Genomic DNA, 19,008 nt, shown 5'->3' on the forward strand with positions numbered 1-19,008 from the left:
GTGAGGCTCTATGGGGCTCTATGGGGTGTCTATGGGGTTCCATGGGGTGAGGCTCTATGGGGCTCTATGGGGTGTCTATGGGGTTCCATGGGGTGAGGCTCTATGGGGCCCTGTGGGGTGTCTATGGGGTTCCATGGGGTGAGGCTCTATGGGGCTCTATGGGGTGTCTATGGGGTTCCATGGGGTGAGGCTCTATGGGGTGTCTATGGGGTTCCATGGGGTGAGGCTCTATGGGGTGTCTATGGGGTTCCATGGGGTGAGGCTCTATGGGGCCCTGTGGGGTGTCTATGGGGTTCCATGGGGTGAGGCTCTATGGGGTGTCTATGGGGTTCCATGGGGTGAGGCTCTATGGGGCTCTATGGGGTGTCTATGGGGTTCCATGGGGTGAGGCTCTATGGGGCCCTGTGGGGTGTCTATGGGGTTCCATGGGGTGAGGCTTTATGGGGTGTCTATGGGGTTCCATGGGGTGAGGCTTTATGGGGTGTCTATGGGGTGTCTATGGGGTGTCCCTATGGGTCCCTGTGGGGCTCTATGGGTCCCTATGGGTCCCTATGGGCTCTATGGGTCCCTATGTGTCCCTATGGGTCCCTATGGGTCCCTATGTGTCTCTATGGGTCTCTATGGGTCCCTATTGGCTCTATGGGTCCCTATGGGTCCCTATGTGTCCCTATGGGTCCCTATGGGCTCTATGGGTCCCTATGTGTCTCTGGGGTGTATGGGGTGTCCCTATGGGTCCCTGTGGGTCTCTATGGGTCCCTATGGGTCCCTATGGGCTCTATGGGTCCCTATGTGTCCCTATGGGTCCCTATGGGTCCCTATGTGTCTCTATGGGTCTCTATGGGTCCCTATGGGTCTCTATGGGTCTCTATGGGTCTCTATGGGTCTCTATGGGTCCCTATGGGTCTCTATGGGTCTCTATGGGTCCCTATGGGTCTCTATGGGGCGCAGCCTCCGCAGTTCCTGCGGCCATTTTAAGCCTCCGGCTGCGGAGGCCGCGACACAAAATGGCTGCTGGGGGGGGGGGGGGGGAGGAGAGAAGCGGGGGGGGGGCAGGAGCTGTGGGGCTGGAACCCTGTGGGGCAGAGACCCCGGCCCCATAGCACAGAGCCCCCCCTGCCCCATAGCATGAGGGGACCCAGCCCCATAGCATGGGGGGGGGGGCAGGAAGTTGCTATGGGGGGGGCGGGGCCAATCTATGGAGCTTAAGGGGGGGGATGTGTGGGGCTGGAACACCCCAATCTATGGGGCTGAGGAAGCCCTGAAGTGTGGGGCTGGCGGACCCACACGCAGTGGGGCTGCCCGGGCCATAGGGACACACAGGCACCCCATAGGAGGGACCCAGGACTGCATCCGACCCCACAGAACAGCCCCAGCCCCATAGAACAGCCCCAGCCCCACACCCGGCCCCATAGAACAGCCCCAGCCCCACATCCAGCCCCACACCCAGCCCATAGAACAGCCCCAGCCCCACACCTGGCCCCATAGAACAGCCCCAGCCCCACAGCCGGCCCCATAGAACAGTCCCAGCCCCACACCCGGCCCCATAGAACAGCCACAGCCCCACATCCAGCCCCACACCCAGCCCCATAGAACAGTCCCAGCACCACATCTAGCCCCATAGAAAAGCCCCAGCCCCACACCCGGCCCCATAGAACAGTCCCAGCCCCACACCCAGCCCCATAGAACAGCCCCAGCCCCACACCTGGCCCCATAGAACAGCCCCAGCCCCACAGCCGGCCCCATAGAACAGTCCCAGCCCCACACCCAGCCCCTTAGAACAGCCCCAGCCCCACATCCAGCCCCACACCCAGCCCCATAGAACAGTCCCAGCACCACATCCAGCCCCATAGAACAGCCCCAGCCCCACACCCAGCCCCATAGAACAGCCCCAGCCCCATCCCTGGCCCCATAGAACAGCCCCAGCCCCACCCCTGGCCCCATAGAACAGCCCCAGCCCCACAGCCAGCCCCAAGAACAGTCCCAGCCCCACACCCAGCCCCATAGAACAGCCCCACACCCGGCCCATAGAACAGCCCCAGCCCCATAGAACAGCCCCAGCCCCACACCCAGCCCCATAGAACAGCCCCAGCCCCTCATCCTGCCCCATAGAACAGTCCCAGCCCCTCATCCAGCCCCATAGAACAGCCCCAGCCCCGCATCCAGCCCCACACCCAGCCCCATAGAACAGCCTGAACCCCACATCCTGCCCCATAGAACAGCCCCAGCCCCACACCCATCCCCATAGAACAGCCCCAGCCCCACACCCAGCCCCACAGAACAGCCCCAGCACCACATCCAGCCCCATAGAACAGCCCCAGCCCCACATCCTGCCCCATAGAACAGTCCCAGCCCCACACCCAGCCCCATAGAACAGCCCCAGCCCCGTAGAACAGCCCCAGCCCCTCATCCTGCCCCATAGAACAGTCCCAGCCCCTCATCCAGCCCCATAGAACAGCCCCAGCCCCACATCCAGCCCCACACCCAGCCCCATAGAACAGCCCCAGGCCCACACCCAGCCCCATAGAACAGCCCCAGCCCCACATCCAGCCCCACAGAAGAGCCCCAGCACCACATCCAGCCCCATAGAACAGCCCCAGCCCCACACCCAGCCCCATAGAACAGTCCCAGCCCCTCATCCTGCCCCATAGAACAGTCCCAGCCCCACACCCAGCCCCATAGAACAGCCCCAGCCCCTCATCCTGCCCCATAGAACAGTCCCAGGCCCACACCCAGCCCCATAGAACAGTCCCAGCCCCTCATCCAGCCCCATAGAACAGCCCCAGCCCCACATCCAGCCCCACACCCAGCCCCATAGAACAGCCCGAACCCCACATCCTGCCCCATAGAACAGCCCCAGCCCCATAGAACAGTCCCAGCCCCACATCCAGCCCCATAGAACAGCCCGAGCCCCATAGAACAGCCCCAGCCCCACACCTGGTCCCATAGAACAGCCCCATAGAACAGCCCCAGCCCCATAGAACAGCCCCAGCCCCTCATCCTGCCCCATAGAACAGCCCCAGCCCCATAGAACAGCCCCAGCCTCACACCCAGCCCCATAGAACAGCCCCAGCCCCATAGAACAGCCCCAGCCCCTCATCCAGCCCCACACCAAGCCCCATAGAACAGCCCCAGCCCCATAGAACAGCCCCAGCCCCACATCCAGCCCCACACCAAGCCCCATAGAACAGCCCCAGCCCCATAGAACAGCCCCAGCCCCACATCCAGCCCCACACCAAGCCCCATAGAACAGCCCCATAGAACAGCCCCAGCCCCATAGAACAGCCCCAGCCCCATAGAACAGCCCCAGCCCCTCATCCTGCCCCCTTGCCCACAGGTGCTGAGCGCGGCGCTGGAGCTCCCTGAACCGGACGAGCGGCGCCCCCTGGGCCCTGCCCCCCCCCAGCGCCCCCCAGCGGCCCCGCCCTGCCCGGAGCCTTCCCCTCCCCCCCGGGCATGGAGGGGGGGGGCGGGGATGGGGGAGGGGCGGTGGATTTGAGGTGGGGGGGGAGGGAGCGTGAGGTGGCATCGACATCGTCATTGGCACCGATGGCGTTGACGTCATCAGTGACGTCATTGGCATCGTCGTCGTTGGCATCGATGGCCCCAATGGCATTGACGTCAGTGACGTCATTGGCATCGTCATCGTCGGCACCGGTGGCCCCAATGGCATTGACGTCAGTGACGTCAGCGGTACCCGTGGCGTTGACGTCGTCATCATCGAGGGCGTCAACGGCACCCATGGCATTGACGTCATCATCATCCACGCCCTTGGCGCTGACGTCATCGTCAGTGACGCCGGCGACACCGTCGGCATCAGCGCCGACGCCAACGGCATCGTTGGCGCCGTTGGCATTGACGTCGTCGTTGGCGCCGTTGGCACCATTGGCATTGACATCATCAGCCTCTTTGGCGCCATTGACACCGTTGGCGTTGACATCATCATCATTGGCGCCGTTGACACCGTTGGCATTGACGTCATCGTCATCGTCGTTGGCGCCGTTGACCCCGTTGGCATTGACGTCATCGTCCTCGCCATTGGCCTCAGCAGCGGCCGTGCCATTGGCGCCCTTGACGCCATCATCGTCCTCGTTGACGCCGTTGGCATTGACGTCGTCGTCGTCAGCGTTGGCGGCGGCAGCAGCAGCGTTGGCACCGTTGGTGGCAGCAGCAGCGTCATTGGCACCGTTGACGCCGCCATCGTCGTCACCGTTGAAGCCATCGCCGTCATCAACGTCATCACCGTCGACATCCTCATTGACTCCATTGACAGCATCATCACCATCGTTGACTCCATTGACGCCACCGTCATCCTTGGCACCATTGGTGCCCTCATTGGCACCATTGGCATCCTCCTTGACTCCATTGGCACCACCATCCCTGACCCCATTGGCACAACCATCATTGACCCCATTGGCACCGCCATCTCCAACCCCATTGGCACCACCATCATTGACCCCATTGGCACCACCATCGCCATCGCTGACCCCATTGGCACCACCATCATTGACCCCATTGGCACCACCATCGCCATCGCTGACCCCATTGGCACCACCATCATTGACCCCATTGCCATCACCATCGTTGACCCCATTGGCACCACCATCGCTGACCCCACTGGCACCACCGTCGCCATCGCTGACCCCATTGGCACCACCATCGTTGGCACCACCATCGCCATCATTGACCCCATTGGCACCACCATCCCCATCATTGACCCCATTGGCACCACCATCATCATCATTGACCCCATTGGCACCACCATCGCCATCATTGACCCCATTGGCACCACCATCGCCATCATTGACCCCATTGGCACCACCGTCACCATCATTGACCCCATTGGCACCACCATCGCCATCATTGACCCCATTGGCACCACCATCGCCATCACTGACCCCATTGGCACCACCATCGTCCTCCTCGCCCCCCCCCCTCGGCTGCGGGCTGTGCGGCCGTGCCTTCGCCTCGGCGCCGGCGCTCGCCTTCCACCTGAAGCTGCACCGGGGCCGCCGGGGCCTGGGCTGCCGGCACTGCGGGAAGAGCTTCATCCACGTCAAGAGGCTCCAGACCCACGAGGTGCTGTGCAGGGACGGGGACAGCGCCATGGCCAACAGCACCATGGCCAATAGCACCGTCACCAACAGCACCATGGCCAATAGCACCGTCACCAACAGCACCATGGAGAGCACCGTGGCCAACAGCACCATGGGGGACACCATGGCCAGTAGCACCATGGCCAACAGCACTATGACCAATAGCACCATGGAGGGCACCATGGCCAACAGCACCATGGCCAACAGCACCGTCACCAACAGCACCATGGAGAGCACCATGGCCAACAGCACCATGGCCAGAACCATAGCCAACAGCACCATGGAGAGACCCATGGAGAGACCCATGGCCAACAGCACCATGGCCAACAGCACCATGGACAGAACCATAGCCAACAGCACCATGGAGAGACCCATGGCCAACAGCGCCATGACCAACAGCACCATGGAGAGCACCATGACCAACAGCGCCATGACCAACAGCACCATGGAGAGCACCATGACCAACAGCACCATGGCCAACAGCACCATGGCCAGCAGCGCCATGGCCAACAGCACTATGGCCAATAGCACCATGGAGAGCACCATGGTCAACAGCACCATGGAGAGCACCATGGCCAACAGCACCATGGCCAGCACCAATGGCACCATGGTGGGCAGTAGCACCCAGGACAGTACCCATGGCACCATGGTGGGCAACGGCACTGTTGTGGTCAAGAGCTCCATGGACTCTACCGTGATGAGCAATAGCACCATGGACACCACTACCATGAGCAATAGTGCCAACACCACCGTGAAGGTCAACAGCACCGTGGCCACCACCAACACCGTGAAGGTCAACAGCACCATGGCCACCACCAACACCATGAAGGTCAACAGCCCCTTGGGCCCTGCCAATGGCACCATGGTGGTCAACAGCACCATGGCCACCACCGACACCATGAAGGTCAACAGCACCATGGCCACCACCAACACCATGAAGGTCAACAGCACCATGGCCACCACCAACACCATGAAGGTCAACAGCCCCTTGGGCCCTGCCAATGGCACCATGGTGGTCAACAGCACCATGGCCACCACCAACACCGTGAAGGTCAACAGCACCATGGCCACCACCAACACCATGAAGGTCAACAGCCCCTTGGGCCCTGCCAATGGCACCATGGTGGTCAACAGCACCATGGCCACCACCAACACCGTGAAGGTCAACAGCACCATGGCCACCACCAACACCATGAAGGCCAACAACACCACCGTGCCGGCCAACAGCACCAACACCCTACTGGGTAGCAGCACCATGACGACGGTGCCCAACAGCCCCATGGACGCCCCCAACGCCCCCAAGATGCCCACCGACGGCTCCACCGCGGACAACCCTACTCCAACCACCGATATCCCCCCCACCCCGATGCCCACCACCACCACCATGAGCACCCGCATCGGCGGCGGCGGCGACGCCACGGCCCCCCCCAAACCGGGCAAGAAAGCCCTTTTGCTGCGTCACCGTGCGTTGGAGCTGGCCCCGGAGCAGGACGCCGTGGTCAAGGTGGTCGACGGCCACTTGGTCTACGTGTGCGGCACTTGCCATCGCTCCTACATGACCCTGTCGAGCCTGAAGCGCCACGCCAACGTCCACTCGTGGCGCCGCACCTACCCGTGCCGCTACTGCGACAAGGTCTTCGCCTTGGCCGAGTACCGCACCAAGCACGAGGTTTGGCACACGGGCGAGCGCCGGTATCAATGCGTCTTCTGTTGGGACACCTTCGTCACCTACTACAACCTCAAGACCCACCAGAAGACCTCGCACGGCATCAACCCGGCCTTGATCTCCTCCGAGAAGACACCCAACGGCGGCTACCGGCCCAAGGTGGACGCCTTGAAGCTCTACCGCCTGCTCCCCATGCGGGCCCACAAGCGGCCCTACAAGACCTACAACCAGGAAGGCTTCCTCGTGCCGCCACCGGCACCGGCGCCGGCACCGGCGCCCGCCTCCGTCATCGCCTACGGGCCGTCGCCTTCGGTCATCGTGCCGCCCATCAAGAAGCAAGTGCTCAAGGAGTACATCGAGGCGCAACAGGCGGCGGTGACGGTGACGGCGGCGACCCCGGCGCCGCCGCAACCACCGCCGGGAGACAGCCGGACCATGACGTACGTGGCCAAACCGGCGTGCTCGGGGCCGCTGGGGGGGCTGTGCCAGATCACCGTGCGCATCGGCCAGGAGGCCGTTGTCAAGCGGAGCATCGCCGAGAGCCACCTACACCCGCCGGCGACAGGCGGCGGCGACGGTGACGGTGACGGTGGCGACGCCGCCGCCGCCGAGGAGCGGTTGTGGGGCTACAGCCCCAAAGGCAAGCGGAAAGCGGGGGCCGGCGAAGGGGTGACCCCAACCGCGTGGCGCCGGGGGTGGCAACACCCGTGCGGGGTGTGCGGGAAGAGCTTCGCGGCGCTGCGGAAGCTGCGGCGGCACCAGCGGGGACACGCGGAGCCGGGGGGGGACCAAGGGGGGACCCCGGCCCCACCGGCGCGTGTGGGGCGGCGTCCGGCCCTGCGCTTCGCCTGTAGCCGCTGCGTGAAGGTGTGCAGGACGGCGGCGGCGCTCAGCCGGCACCTCAAGAGGCATCAGGCGGAGCTACAGGCGGAAGAAGGGGGTGTTGGGGGGCAGGAGGGGGGCGGCGGCTGCCCCATAGAAGGGGTGGGGGGTGCGGAGGGGGACAAGGGGGTGGCAGCGGGTGACAAAGAGGCAGCGGGTGACAAAGAGGCGGCGGGTGACAAGGAAGCGCCGGGTGACAACAGGCGGACGGGGGAACCCCGGGCGGTGACGTCACCCCCCCCCGCCGTGGGCGGGGTTTACCCCGTCCAGGATCAGCCATTGGCTCTGTTGAGGCGGGGGGGGGGGGGGGGGGGGGCAGGGAGGACCCCAACCCCCCCCAACTCTGCCCCACACTTTCACTTTCCCTGCGGTGGGGGGAGGGGGGGGGGGGAGGAGGGGAGCGCCCTGCCCCATAGATGGGGGTGGGGGGGGGCCCGTAGAATGAAGAGAGGGGGGGGACCCATAGGAAATGGGGGGCCCTTGAGGGTGAGTTGGGGGTCTGGCCCCATAGAGAAGGGTCCTGCCCCATAAACAAGGGCGGAGGGGGGGGGACGACGCCGTAGAATTGGGGGGGCCCCATAGGAGACAAGGGGGCCCCATAGCATATGAGGGGGTTCTTGCCCCATAACAAAGGGTCCTGCCCCATAGATGGGGGGGGGGGGGGGGGGAATAACGGACCCCCCCCCCCCCACTATTGCCCCACCCCCTCCCCCCCCCACACTTTAGGCCCCTCCCCCCTATAGCACCTTATGGCAGCCACATTCCACCCCTCCCCCAAGGGGCGTGCGAGGCCTCATGTCTTCCTATGGGGGGGAGGGGGGCTTAGCCCCGCCCCCCCCGCCCCGCCCCCCCCCCCCATTGCAATGAATGGGGCTTGCACGGGGGGGGGGGAGGGGGAGGGGGGAGGGGTCTTGTCCAAGCCCCGCCCCCTTCGCACCCCCCCCCACCCCCCCCTTTGCACTTTGATGGCCGCATTTGCTACTGACCGGCCCCGCCCCCTTCCCCTCCTTTAGCCACGCCCCCTTTCTATTGGCCACGCCTCCTTCCCCTCCTTTAGCCACACCCCTCTCCCCATTGGCTCCACTCCTTCCTATTGGCCACGCCCTCCCCCACCCCCACTTCCGCACTGGCTCCGCCTCCTTTGTCTTGACCACGCCCCCCCCCCCGCCTTGGCCCCGCCCCCCCCCCCAGCAGCGAAACCCCACCCCTAAAAGAGGCAACCAATGGGGGGACCGCCCGGCCAGCAGGGGGCGCTAGAGCGGGGGGGCAATGGGGAGGTCTCAATGGGATCGTCCAATGGGGTGGCCCCAATGGGGTGACCTCAATGGGGACGTAACCAATGGGGTGACCTCAATGGGGATGTAACCAATGGGGTGGCACCAATGGGGTGACCTCAATGGGGATGTAACCAATGGGGTGGCACCAATGGACACGTAACCAATGGGGTGGCCTCAATGGAGATGTAACCAATGGGGTGGCCCCAATGGACACGTAACCAATGGGGTGGCCTCAATGGAGATGTAACCAATGGGGTGGCACCAATGGGGTGACCTCAATGGACACGTAACCAATGGGGTGGCACCAATGGACACATAACCAATGGGGTGACCTCAATGGGGACGTAACCAATGGGGTGGCTCCAATGGGGTGACCTCAATGGGGATGTAACCAATGGGGTGACCTCAATGGACATGTAACCAATGGGGTGGCCTCAATGGAGATGTAACCAATGGGGTGGCCTCAATGGGGATGTAACCAATGGGGTGACCTCAATGGACACGTAACCAATGGGGTGGCCCCAATGGAAATGCAACCAATGGGGTGTCACCAACGGAGACGCAACCAATGGTGATGCGACCAATGGGGTGGTCTCAATGGAGATGTAACCAATGGGGTGACCTCAATGGAGATGTAACCAATGGGATGACACCAATGGACACGTAACCAATGGGGTGGCCCCAATGGAGATGGCCTCATGGAGATGTAACCAATGGGGTGGCCTCAATGGGGTTACCTCAATGGAGATGCAACCAATGGGGTGACCTCAATGGGGATGTAACCAATGGGGTGGCACCAATGGAGACGCAACCAATGGAGATGCCACCAATGGGGTGGCCTCAATGGGGTGATCTCAATGGAGATGTAACCAATGGGATGACACCAATGGACACATAATCAATGGGGTGGCCCCAATGGAGATGCAACCAGTGGGGTGACCCAATGGAGATGTAACCAGTGGGGTGACCTCAATGGGGATGTAACCAATGGGGTGGCCTCAATGGGATGGCCTCAATGGAGATGTCACCAATGGGGTGACCTCAGTGGAGATGTAACCAATGGGGTGGCCTCAATGGGGATGTAACCAATGGGATGGCCTCAATGGAGACGTAACCAATGGGGTGGCCCCAATGGAGATGTTACCAATGGAGATGCCACCAATGGGGTGGCACCAATGGAGATGACCTCAATGGAGATGTAACCAATGGGGTGGCCTCAATGGAGACGTAACCAATGGGGTGGCCCCAATGGGATGGCCTCAATGGAGATGCAACCAATGGGATGTCGCCAATGGGGTGGCTTCAATCAGGGACGCCCCCATCGGGTGCCCCATGGCGAGGGGTCCCCCCAGGGGTGTGGGGCGCCCCATAGCGGTGGCGGTGCCGAATGTCCACTATTTATCTGCATCAATAAACACCTTAGAGCTGAGCTGCATATGGGGCGCTATGGGGAACGTGGGGTGCTGTGGGGAGACAGGGGGATATGGGGGGTATGGGGACATGGGGATATAGGGGGAACATGGGGGGTATGGGGATATGGGGGGGTATGGGGAACATAGGGGTATAGGGGGGACATGGGGGCCTATGGGGGCTATTGGAAACATGGGGATATAGGGGGAACATGGGGGGAAATGGGGATATAGGGGGGACATGGGGGCTATGGGGGACATGGGGATAGGGGACATGGGGGGCTATGGGGGATATGGGGATATAGGGTGGACATGGGGGCTAGGGGGGACATGGGGGGCTATGGGGACATGGGGGGCTATGGGGGATATGGGGCGCTATGTGTGACACTGGGAGCTATGGGGTGCTATTGGGGACATGGGGGGTATGGGGGGTATGAAGATGTGGGGCTATGGGTGTCTATGGGGGCTATGGGGGACATGGGGATAGAGGGGGACATGGGGGGGCTATGGGGGATATGGGGGGTATGGGGCGTATGAGGACGTGGGGCTATGGGTGTCTATGGGGGCTATGGGGGGCAATGGGAGATATAGGGGACATGGGGGGACTATGGGGGATATGGGGCGCTATGTGTGACACTGGGAGCTATGGGGGGCTATGGGGACATGGGGGTATAGGGGGGACATGGGGGCTATGGGGGACATGGGGGGGCTATGGGGGATATGGGTGTCTATGGTGGCTATGGGGGACATGGGGATATAGGGGACATGGGGGGGATATGGGGCCTATGTGTGACACTGGGAGCTATGGGGGCTATGGGGACATGGGGGGCTATGGGGGACATGGGGGGTATGGGGGGTATGAGGAAGTGGGGCTGTGGGTGTCTATGGGGGGCAATGGGAGATATGGGGAGCTATGTGTGACTTTGGGGGTATGGGGATATGGGGGGTATGGGAGGACATAGACATGGGGGCTCATGGGGGGCTCATGGGGGGCTATGGGGGGCTGTGGGTGCTGACCTGTGGGTCTATGGGGCGCTGTGGGTCTATGGGGCGCTGTGGGTGCTGACCTGTGGGTCTATGGGGCGCTGTGGGTCTATGGGGGGCTGTGGGTGCTGACCTGTGGGTCTATGGGGCGCTGTGGGTCTATGGGGCGCTGTGGGTGCTGACCTGTGGGTCTATGGGGTGCTGTGGGTCTATGGGGTGCTGTGGGTCTATGGGGGGCTGTGGGTCTATGGGGCGCTGTGGGTCTATGGGGGGCTGTGGGTCTATGGGGTCTATGGGGGGCTGTGGGTCTATGGGGCGCTGTGGGTCTATGGGGCGCTGTGGGTCTATGGGGGGCTGTGGGTCTATGGGGCGCTGTGGGTCTATGGGGTGCTGTGGGTCTATGGGGGGCTGTGGGTCTATGGGGCGCTGTGGGTCTATGGGGCGCTGTGGGTGCTGACCTGTGGGTCTATGGGCGCTGTGGGTCTATGAGGGGCTGTGGGTCTATGGGGGGCTGTGGGTCTATGAGGGGCTGTGGGTGCTGCCCTGTGGGTCTATGGGCACTGTGGGTCTATGGGGGGCTGTGGGTGCTGCCCTGTGGGTCTATGGGGGCTGTGGGTCTATGGGGGGCTGTGGGTCTATGGGCGCTGTGGGTCTATGGGGGGCTGTGGGTGCTGCCCTGTGGGTCTATGGGGGCTGTGGGTCTATGAGGGGCTGTGGGTCTATGGGGCGCTGTGGGACTTTGGGGGGCTGTGGGTGCTGCTCTGTGGGTCTATGGGCGCTGTGGGTGCTGCCATGTGGGTCTATGGGGGCTGTGGGTCTATGGGGGGCTGTGGGTCTATGGGGGGCTGTGGGTGCTGCCATGTGGGTCTATGGGGCGCTGTGGGTCTATGGGGCGCTGTGGGTCTATGGGGGGCTGTGGGTCTATGGGGGGCTGTGGGTGCTGACCTGTGGGTCTATGGGGGCTGTGGGTCTATGGGGGGCTGTGGGTCTATGGGGGGCTGTGGGTGCTGACCTGTGGGTCTATGGGGCGCTGTGGGTCTATGGGGGGCTGTGGGTCTATGGGGGGCTGTGGGTGCTGACCTGTGGGTCTATGGGGCGCTGTGACCCCGCATTGACCACGCCCCTTGCGCCGCCGTGGCCACGCCCCCCTCCGTTCCCATGGTCGCGCCCCCCCGTTGCCATAACCACGCCCCTTGCGTCACCGTGGCCACGCCCCTTACGTTGCCATAACCACGCCTCTCACCCCGCTTTGACCACGCCCCTTGCGTCGCCGTGGCCACGCCCCCCTCCGTTGCCATGGTCACGCCCTTCCTGCCGCGGCCGCCATCTTGGATGAGGGCGGAAGCGGCGGCGGCGGCGGCCTGAGGTGAGGCCAAGGGGGGGGGGGCCTATGGGGCGCTATGGGGCTCGCTATGGGGCGCTATGGGGCGCGCTATGGGGCGCTATAGGGTCCCGTCTCACCCCCCCCATAGATGACCATTCACAACCTGTACATCTTCGACCGGAGCGGGACGTGCCTGCACTACAGTGAATGGCACCGGCGGCGGCAGGCCGGGATCCCCAAGGAGGAGGTGGGAGATGGGGGGCGATGTGTGGGGCTGGAGGGGGGTTATGGGGGGGGATGTGTGGGGCTGGAGGGGGGTTATGGGGGGGGATGTGTGGGGCTGGAGGGGGGTTATGGGGTGGATGGGTGGGGCTGGAGGGTGGTTAGGGGGGGGATGTGGGGGGGGTTATGGGGGGGATGTGTGGGGCTGGAGGGGGGTTATGGGGGGGATGTTGGGGCTGGAGGGGGGTTAGGGGGGGGGCGATGTGTGGGGCTGGAGGGGGGTTATGTGTGTGGGGCTGGAGGGGGGTTAGGGGGGATGTGTATGGAGGGGGGTTATGGGGGGATGTGTGGGGCTGGAGGGGGGTTATGGGGGGGGATGTGTGGGGCTGGAGGGGGGTTATGGGGGGGATGTGTGGGGCTGGAGGGGGGTTATGGGGGGGGATGTGTGGGGGGTTATGGGGGGGATGTGTGGGGCTGGAGGGGGGTTATGGGGGGGATGTGTGGGGCTGGAGGGGGGTTATGGGGGGGGAGGTGTGGGGCTGGAGGGGGGTTATGGGGGGATTTGTGGGGCTGGAGGGGGGTTATGGGGGGGATGTGTGGGCTGGGGAGGGGGGTTATGGAGGGGGGGGGGGGATGTGTGGGGCTGGTTAGGGGGGATGTGTGGGGCTGGAGAGGGGGTTATGGGGGGATGTGTGGGGCTGGAGGGGGGTTATGGGGGGGGATGTGTGGGGCTGGAGGGGGGTTATGGGGGGGGATGTGTGGGGCTGGAGGGGGGTTATGGGGGGGGATGTGTGGGGCTGGAGGGGGGTTATGGGGGGGGATGTGTGGGGCTGGAGGGGGGTTATGGGGGGGGATGTGTGGGGCTGGAGGGGGGTTATGGGGGGGGATGTGTGGGGCTGGGGGGGGATGTGTGGGGCTGGAGGGGGGTTATGGGGGGGGTGTGGGGCTGGAGATGAGCTATGGGGGCTCATCATGGCCTCCAATACCCCACACCCCACATCCACACCCCACATCCATACCCAGGAATTCAAGCTCATGTTCGGGATGCTTTTCTCCCTCCGCTCCTTCGTGAGCAAGATGAGCCCCACGGACATGTATCCTCTTGGGTTAGGGGCTGCCCCATAGCCCTTGGGGGTCCCGAGGTACCGCAGGGACCCCATAGACCCCGATGGGGGAGCCCCAGGGGTGAGATGTGGGGGGGGAAAGAGCTGGGGTAATGGTGGTCTCTATGGGGTCTCTGTGGGGTCCCTATGGGGTCTCTGTGGGTCTCTATGGGTCTCTATGGGGTAATGGAGGTTTCTATGGGGTCCCTATGTGGTCTCTGTGGGTCTCTATGGGGTAATGGGGGTCTCTGTGGGGTCCCTATGGGGTCTCTGTGGGGTCCCTATGGGGTCTCTGTGGGTCTCTATGGGTCTCTATGGGTCTCTATGGGGTTGCTGTGGATCTCCATGGGTCTCTGTAGGGTGTGTGGGTCCCTATGGGGTCTCTGTGGGATCCCTATGGGGTCTCTGTGGGATCCCTATGGGGTCTCTGTGGAGTCCCTATGGGGTCTCTGTGGGTTGCTATGGGTTCTCTATGGGTCTCTATGGGGTCTCTGTTGGTCTCTGTGGGTCTCTATGGGTCTCTGTGGGGTCCCTACGGGGTCTCTGTGGGTCGCTATGGGTTCTCTATGGTGTGTATGGGGTCTCTGTGGGGTGTCCCTGGGTCTCTGTGGGGTCCCTATGGGGTCTCTATGGATCGCTGTGGGTTCTCTATGGGTCTCTATGGGTTCTCTATGGGTCTCCAGAGTCTCTGTGGGGTCTCTATGGGTCCCTATGGTGTGTATGGGGTCTCTGTGGGTCTCTATGGGTTCTCTATGGATCTCTGTGGCATCCCTATGGGGTCTCTGTGGGGTCCCTATGGGGTTCTATGGGTTCTCTATGGGTCTCTATGGGGTCTCTATGGGTTCCTATGGTGTGTATGGAGTCTCTGTGGGTCTCTGTGGGGTCTCTATGGGGTCCCTGTGGGTCTCTGTGGGTTTCTATGGGGTCCCTGTGGGTCTCTGTGAGGTGTCTCTGGGTCTCTGTGGGGTCTCTGTGGTCCCTATGGGGTACGTATGGGTCTCTGTGGGGTCTCTATGGGGTCCCTGTGGCTCTCTGTGGTTTCTGTGGGGTCCTTGTGGGTCTCTGTGGGGTCTCTATGAAGTCTCTGTGGGTCTCTATGGGGTCTTTGTGGGTCCCTGTGGGTTTCTATGGTCTCTGTGGTTTCTATGGGGTCCCTATGGGTCTCTGTGGGTCTCTATGGGGTCTCTATGGGTCTCTATGGGTCTCTGTGGGGTCTCTATGGGTTGCTATGGGTCTCTGTGGGGTCCCTGTGGGTCGCTATGGGTCCCTGTGGGTCTCTGTGGGTCCCTGTGTGTCGCTATGTGCCTGAGCGCGCAGGCGGGACGGGTTCCTGTCCTTCCACACCTCCCGCTACCGGCTCCATTACTACGAGACCCCGAGCGGGCTGCGCCTCGTGCTCAACACGGACCTGGGCGTGAGCAGCGCCCGCGAGGCCCTGCAGCACATCTACAGCAACGTGAGTGCCTCAAACGGACCCAAAACTGACCCAAACGGACCCAAAACCGCCTCAAATAGACCCAAAACCGCCCCAAACGGACCCAAAACGGACCCAAACGGACCCAAAACCGCCCCAAACGGACCCAAAAGCACCTCAAATAGACCCAAAACTGCCCCAAACGGACCCAAAACGGACCCAAAACCGCCCCAAACGGACCCAAAACCACCTCAAACGGACCCAAAACCGCCCCAAACGGACCCAAAACCGCCTCAAATAGACCCAAAACTGCCCCAAATGGACCCAAAACCACCTCAAATAGACCCAAAACTGCCCCAAAGGGACCCAAAACCACCCCAAACGGACCCAAAACCACCTGAAATAGACCCAAAACCGCCCAAACGGACCCAAAACTGACCCAAAACCGCCCCAAACGGACCCAAAACCGCCTGAAATAGAACCAAAACCGCCCAAACGGACCCAAAACTGACCCAAAACCGCCCCAAACGGGGCCAAAACCGCCCCAAACGGACCCAAAACCGCCTGAAATAGACCCAAAACCGCCCCTAACGGACCCAAAACCGCCTGAAATAGACCCAAAACCGCCCCAAACGGACCCAAAACTGCCTGAAATAGACCCAAAACCGCCTCAAACGGACCCAAAACCACCCAAACGGACCCAAAACCACCCCAAAAGGAGCCAAAACCGCCTGAAATAGACCCAAAACCGCCCCAAACGGACCCAAAACCACCTCAAACGGACCCAAAACCACCTGAAATAGACCCAAAACCGCCCCAAACGGACCCAAAACCACCTGAAATAGACCCAAAACCGCCCCAAACGGACCCAAAACCACCTGAAATAGACCCAAAACTGCCTCAAACGGACCCAAAAACACATGAAATAGACCCAAAACCGCCCCAAATGGACCCAAAACCACCTGAAATAGACCCAAAACCGCCCCAAACGGACCCAAAACCACCTGAAATAGACCCAAAACCGCCCCAAATGGACCCAAAACCACCTGAAATAGACCCAAAACCACCTGAAATAGACCCAAAACCGCCCCAAACGGACCCAAAACCGCCCCAAACGGACCCAAAACCGCCCCAAACGGACCCAAAACCGCCCCGAACGGACCCAAAACCGCCCCGAACGGACCCAAAACCGCCCCAAACGGACCCAAAACCGCCCCAAACGACACAAAACCGCCCCAAACGGACCCAAAACCACCTCAAACGGACCCAAAACTGCCCCAAACGGGCCCAAAACCGCCTCAAATGGACCCAAAACCGCCCCAAAGAGACCCAAAACCAACTGAAATAGACCCAAAACCGCCTCAAACGGACCCAAAACCACCTGAAATAGACCCAAAACCGCCCAAAACGTACCCAAAACCACCCCAAACGGACCCAAAACCACCTGAAATAGACCCAAAACCGCCCCAAACGACCCAAGACCGCCCCAAACGGACCCAAAACCGCCTCAAACGGACCCAAAACCGCCTCAAATGGACCCAAAACCGCCCCAAAGAGACCCAAAACCACCTGAAATAGACCCAAAACTGCCTCAAACGGACCCAAAACCCCCTGAAATAGACCCAAAACCGCCCCAAACGGACCCAAAACCGCCTCAAACGGACCCAAAACCGCCCCAAACGGACGCAAAACGCCCCAAACGGACCCAAAACCTTCTGAAATAGACCCAAAACCGCCCCAAACGGACCCAAAACTGACCCAAAACCACCCCAAACGGACCCAAAACCGCCCCAAACGGACCCAAAACCTCCTGAAATAGACCCAAACCAGCCCCAAACGGAACCAAAACTGACCCAAAACCACCCCAAACGGACTCAAAACCGCCCCAAACGGACCCAAAACCACCCCAAACGGACCCAAAACCGCCTCAAATGGACCCAAAACCACCTGAAATAGACCCAAAACCGCCCCAAACGGACCCAAAACCTCCTGAAATAGACCCAAACCAGCCCCAAACGGAACCAAAACTGACCCAAAACCGCCCCAAATGGACCCAAAACCGCCTCAAATGGACCCAAAACCACCTGAAATAGACCCAAAACCGCCCCAAACGGACCCAAAACCGCCTCAAATGGACCCAAAACCACCTGAAATAGACCCAAAACCGCCCCAAACGGACCCAAAACCTCCTGAAATAGACCCAAACCAGCCCCAAACGGAACCAAAACTGACCCAAAACCGCCCCAAACGGACCCAAAAACGCCTCAAATGGACCCAAAACCACCTGAAATAGACCCAAAACCGCCCCAAACGGACCCAAAACCGCCTCAAATGGACCCAAAACCACCTGAAATAGACCCAAAACTGCCCCAAACGGACAAAAAACCGCCCCAAACGGACCCAAAACCGCCCCAAAGTACCCAAAACCGCCCCAAACGGACCCAAAACCGCCCCAAACGACACAAAACCGCCCCAAACGGACCCAAAACCGCCTCAAACGGACCCAAAACCACCTGAAACGGACCCAAAACCGCCCCAAACGGACCCAAAACTGCCCCAAATGGACCCAAAACTGCCCCAAACGGACCCAAAACCGCCCCAAATGGACCCAAAACCGCCTCAAACGGACCCAAAACCGCCCCAAACGGACCCAAAACCGCCCCAAACGGACCCAAAACCGCCCCAAACGGACCCAAAACCGCCCCAAACGGACCCAAAACCGCCCCAAACGGACCCAAAACCGCCCCAAACGGACCCAAAACTGCCCCAAACGGACCCCAAACCACCTGAAATAGACCCAAAACCGCCCCAAACGGACCCAAAACTGCCCCAAATGACCCAAAACTGCCCCAAATGACCCAAAACTGCCCCAAACGGACCCAAAACCGCCCCAAACGGACCCAAAACCGCCCCAAACGGACCCAAAACCGCCCCAAATGGACCCAAAACCGCCCCAAACGGACCCAAAAGCCACCAAAACCCGCCCAAATGTGACCCCCAAATGCTATGGGGGGTTCTGTGGGTGCTATGGGCGGTCTATGGGTTCTATGGGGGGTGTATGGGTGCTATGGGGGGGGCTATGGGTGGTCCATGGGTGCTATGGGGGCATCTGTGGGTGCTATGGAGGGGTCTAAAGGTGCTATGGGGGGTCTGTGGGTGCTATAGGGGGTTATATGGAGTGGTCTATGGGTGCTATGGAGGGGTCTGTGGGTGCTATGGAGGGCTCCATGGGTGCTATGGGAGGTTCTATGGGTGCTATGGGGGGTCTATGGGTGCTATGGAGGGGTCTATGGGTGCTATGGGGAGTTCTATGGGTCCCTATGAGTCTCTATGGGTGCCATGGGGGGATTTATGGGTGCTACGGGGTCTCTATGGGTGCTATGGGGTCTCTATAGGTGCTATGGAGGAGTCTGTGGGTGCTCTGGGGTTTCTATGGGTGCTATGGGGTCTCTATGGGTGCTATGGGGGGTTCTATGGGTGCTATGGGGGTTTCTATGGGTGTTACGGGGTTTCTATGGGTGCTATGGGGTCTCTGTGGGTGCTCTGGGGTTTCTATGGGTGCTCTGGGGAGTTCTATGGGTCCCTATGGGTCTCTATGGGTGCTATGGGGTCTCCATGGGTGCTATGGGGGGTT

At 61.6% G+C, this 19,008-nt stretch overlaps 2 protein-coding genes and 1 long non-coding RNA gene across 3 annotated transcripts; all 3 read left to right on the forward strand.

Moving 5' to 3' along the window:
- Window positions 1-5,103: 5,103 nt before the first annotated feature.
- Window positions 5,104-8,791, forward strand: LOC134162503 (Kruppel-like factor 18). Its single transcript, XM_062616380.1, has 2 exons — window positions 5,104-7,866; window positions 8,699-8,791. The coding sequence occupies exons 1-2, from the start codon at window positions 5,104-5,106 to the stop codon at window positions 8,789-8,791; spliced, it is 2,856 nt and encodes a 951-aa protein (XP_062472364.1).
- Window positions 8,792-8,826: 35 nt separating this feature from the next.
- Window positions 8,827-10,347, forward strand: LOC134162493 (uncharacterized). The gene is made up of 3 exons (XR_009964344.1): window positions 8,827-9,375; window positions 9,522-9,679; window positions 9,940-10,347. It is a non-coding gene; the product is annotated as an uncharacterized LOC134162493 (long non-coding RNA).
- A 2,231-nt stretch (window positions 10,348-12,578) lies between these two features.
- Window positions 12,579-15,787, forward strand: LOC134162496 (uncharacterized; the record flags this gene model as incomplete). The annotated part of the gene is made up of 4 exons (XM_062616369.1): window positions 12,579-12,677; window positions 12,784-12,882; window positions 13,881-13,951; window positions 15,278-15,787. Coding segments are annotated over exons 2-4 (680 nt in total), but the record flags the coding sequence as incomplete, so codon positions are not given.
- Window positions 15,788-19,008: the final 3,221 nt, after the last annotated feature.

Source organism: Pezoporus occidentalis, unplaced genomic scaffold (assembly GCF_034315485.1).
Source record: "Pezoporus occidentalis ecotype Australia unplaced genomic scaffold, CSIRO_AGI_Poc_V1 ctg1024, whole genome shotgun sequence".
Classification (NCBI taxonomy): Eukaryota; Metazoa; Chordata; class Aves; order Psittaciformes; family Psittacidae; genus Pezoporus; species Pezoporus occidentalis.

What these genes read in the sequence shown, in the direction of transcription:
- LOC134162503 (XM_062616380.1), top strand. Translation starts at nt 5,104, where the DNA reads ATGGCCAACAGCACCATGGCCAATAGCACCGTCACCAACAGCACCATG. An exon ending in GGACGGGGGAACCCCGGGCG is followed by an intron (nt 7,867 to 8,698) that starts GTGACGTCACCC and finishes CCCCTCCTTTAG; the next exon opens with CCACACCCCTCTCCCCATTG.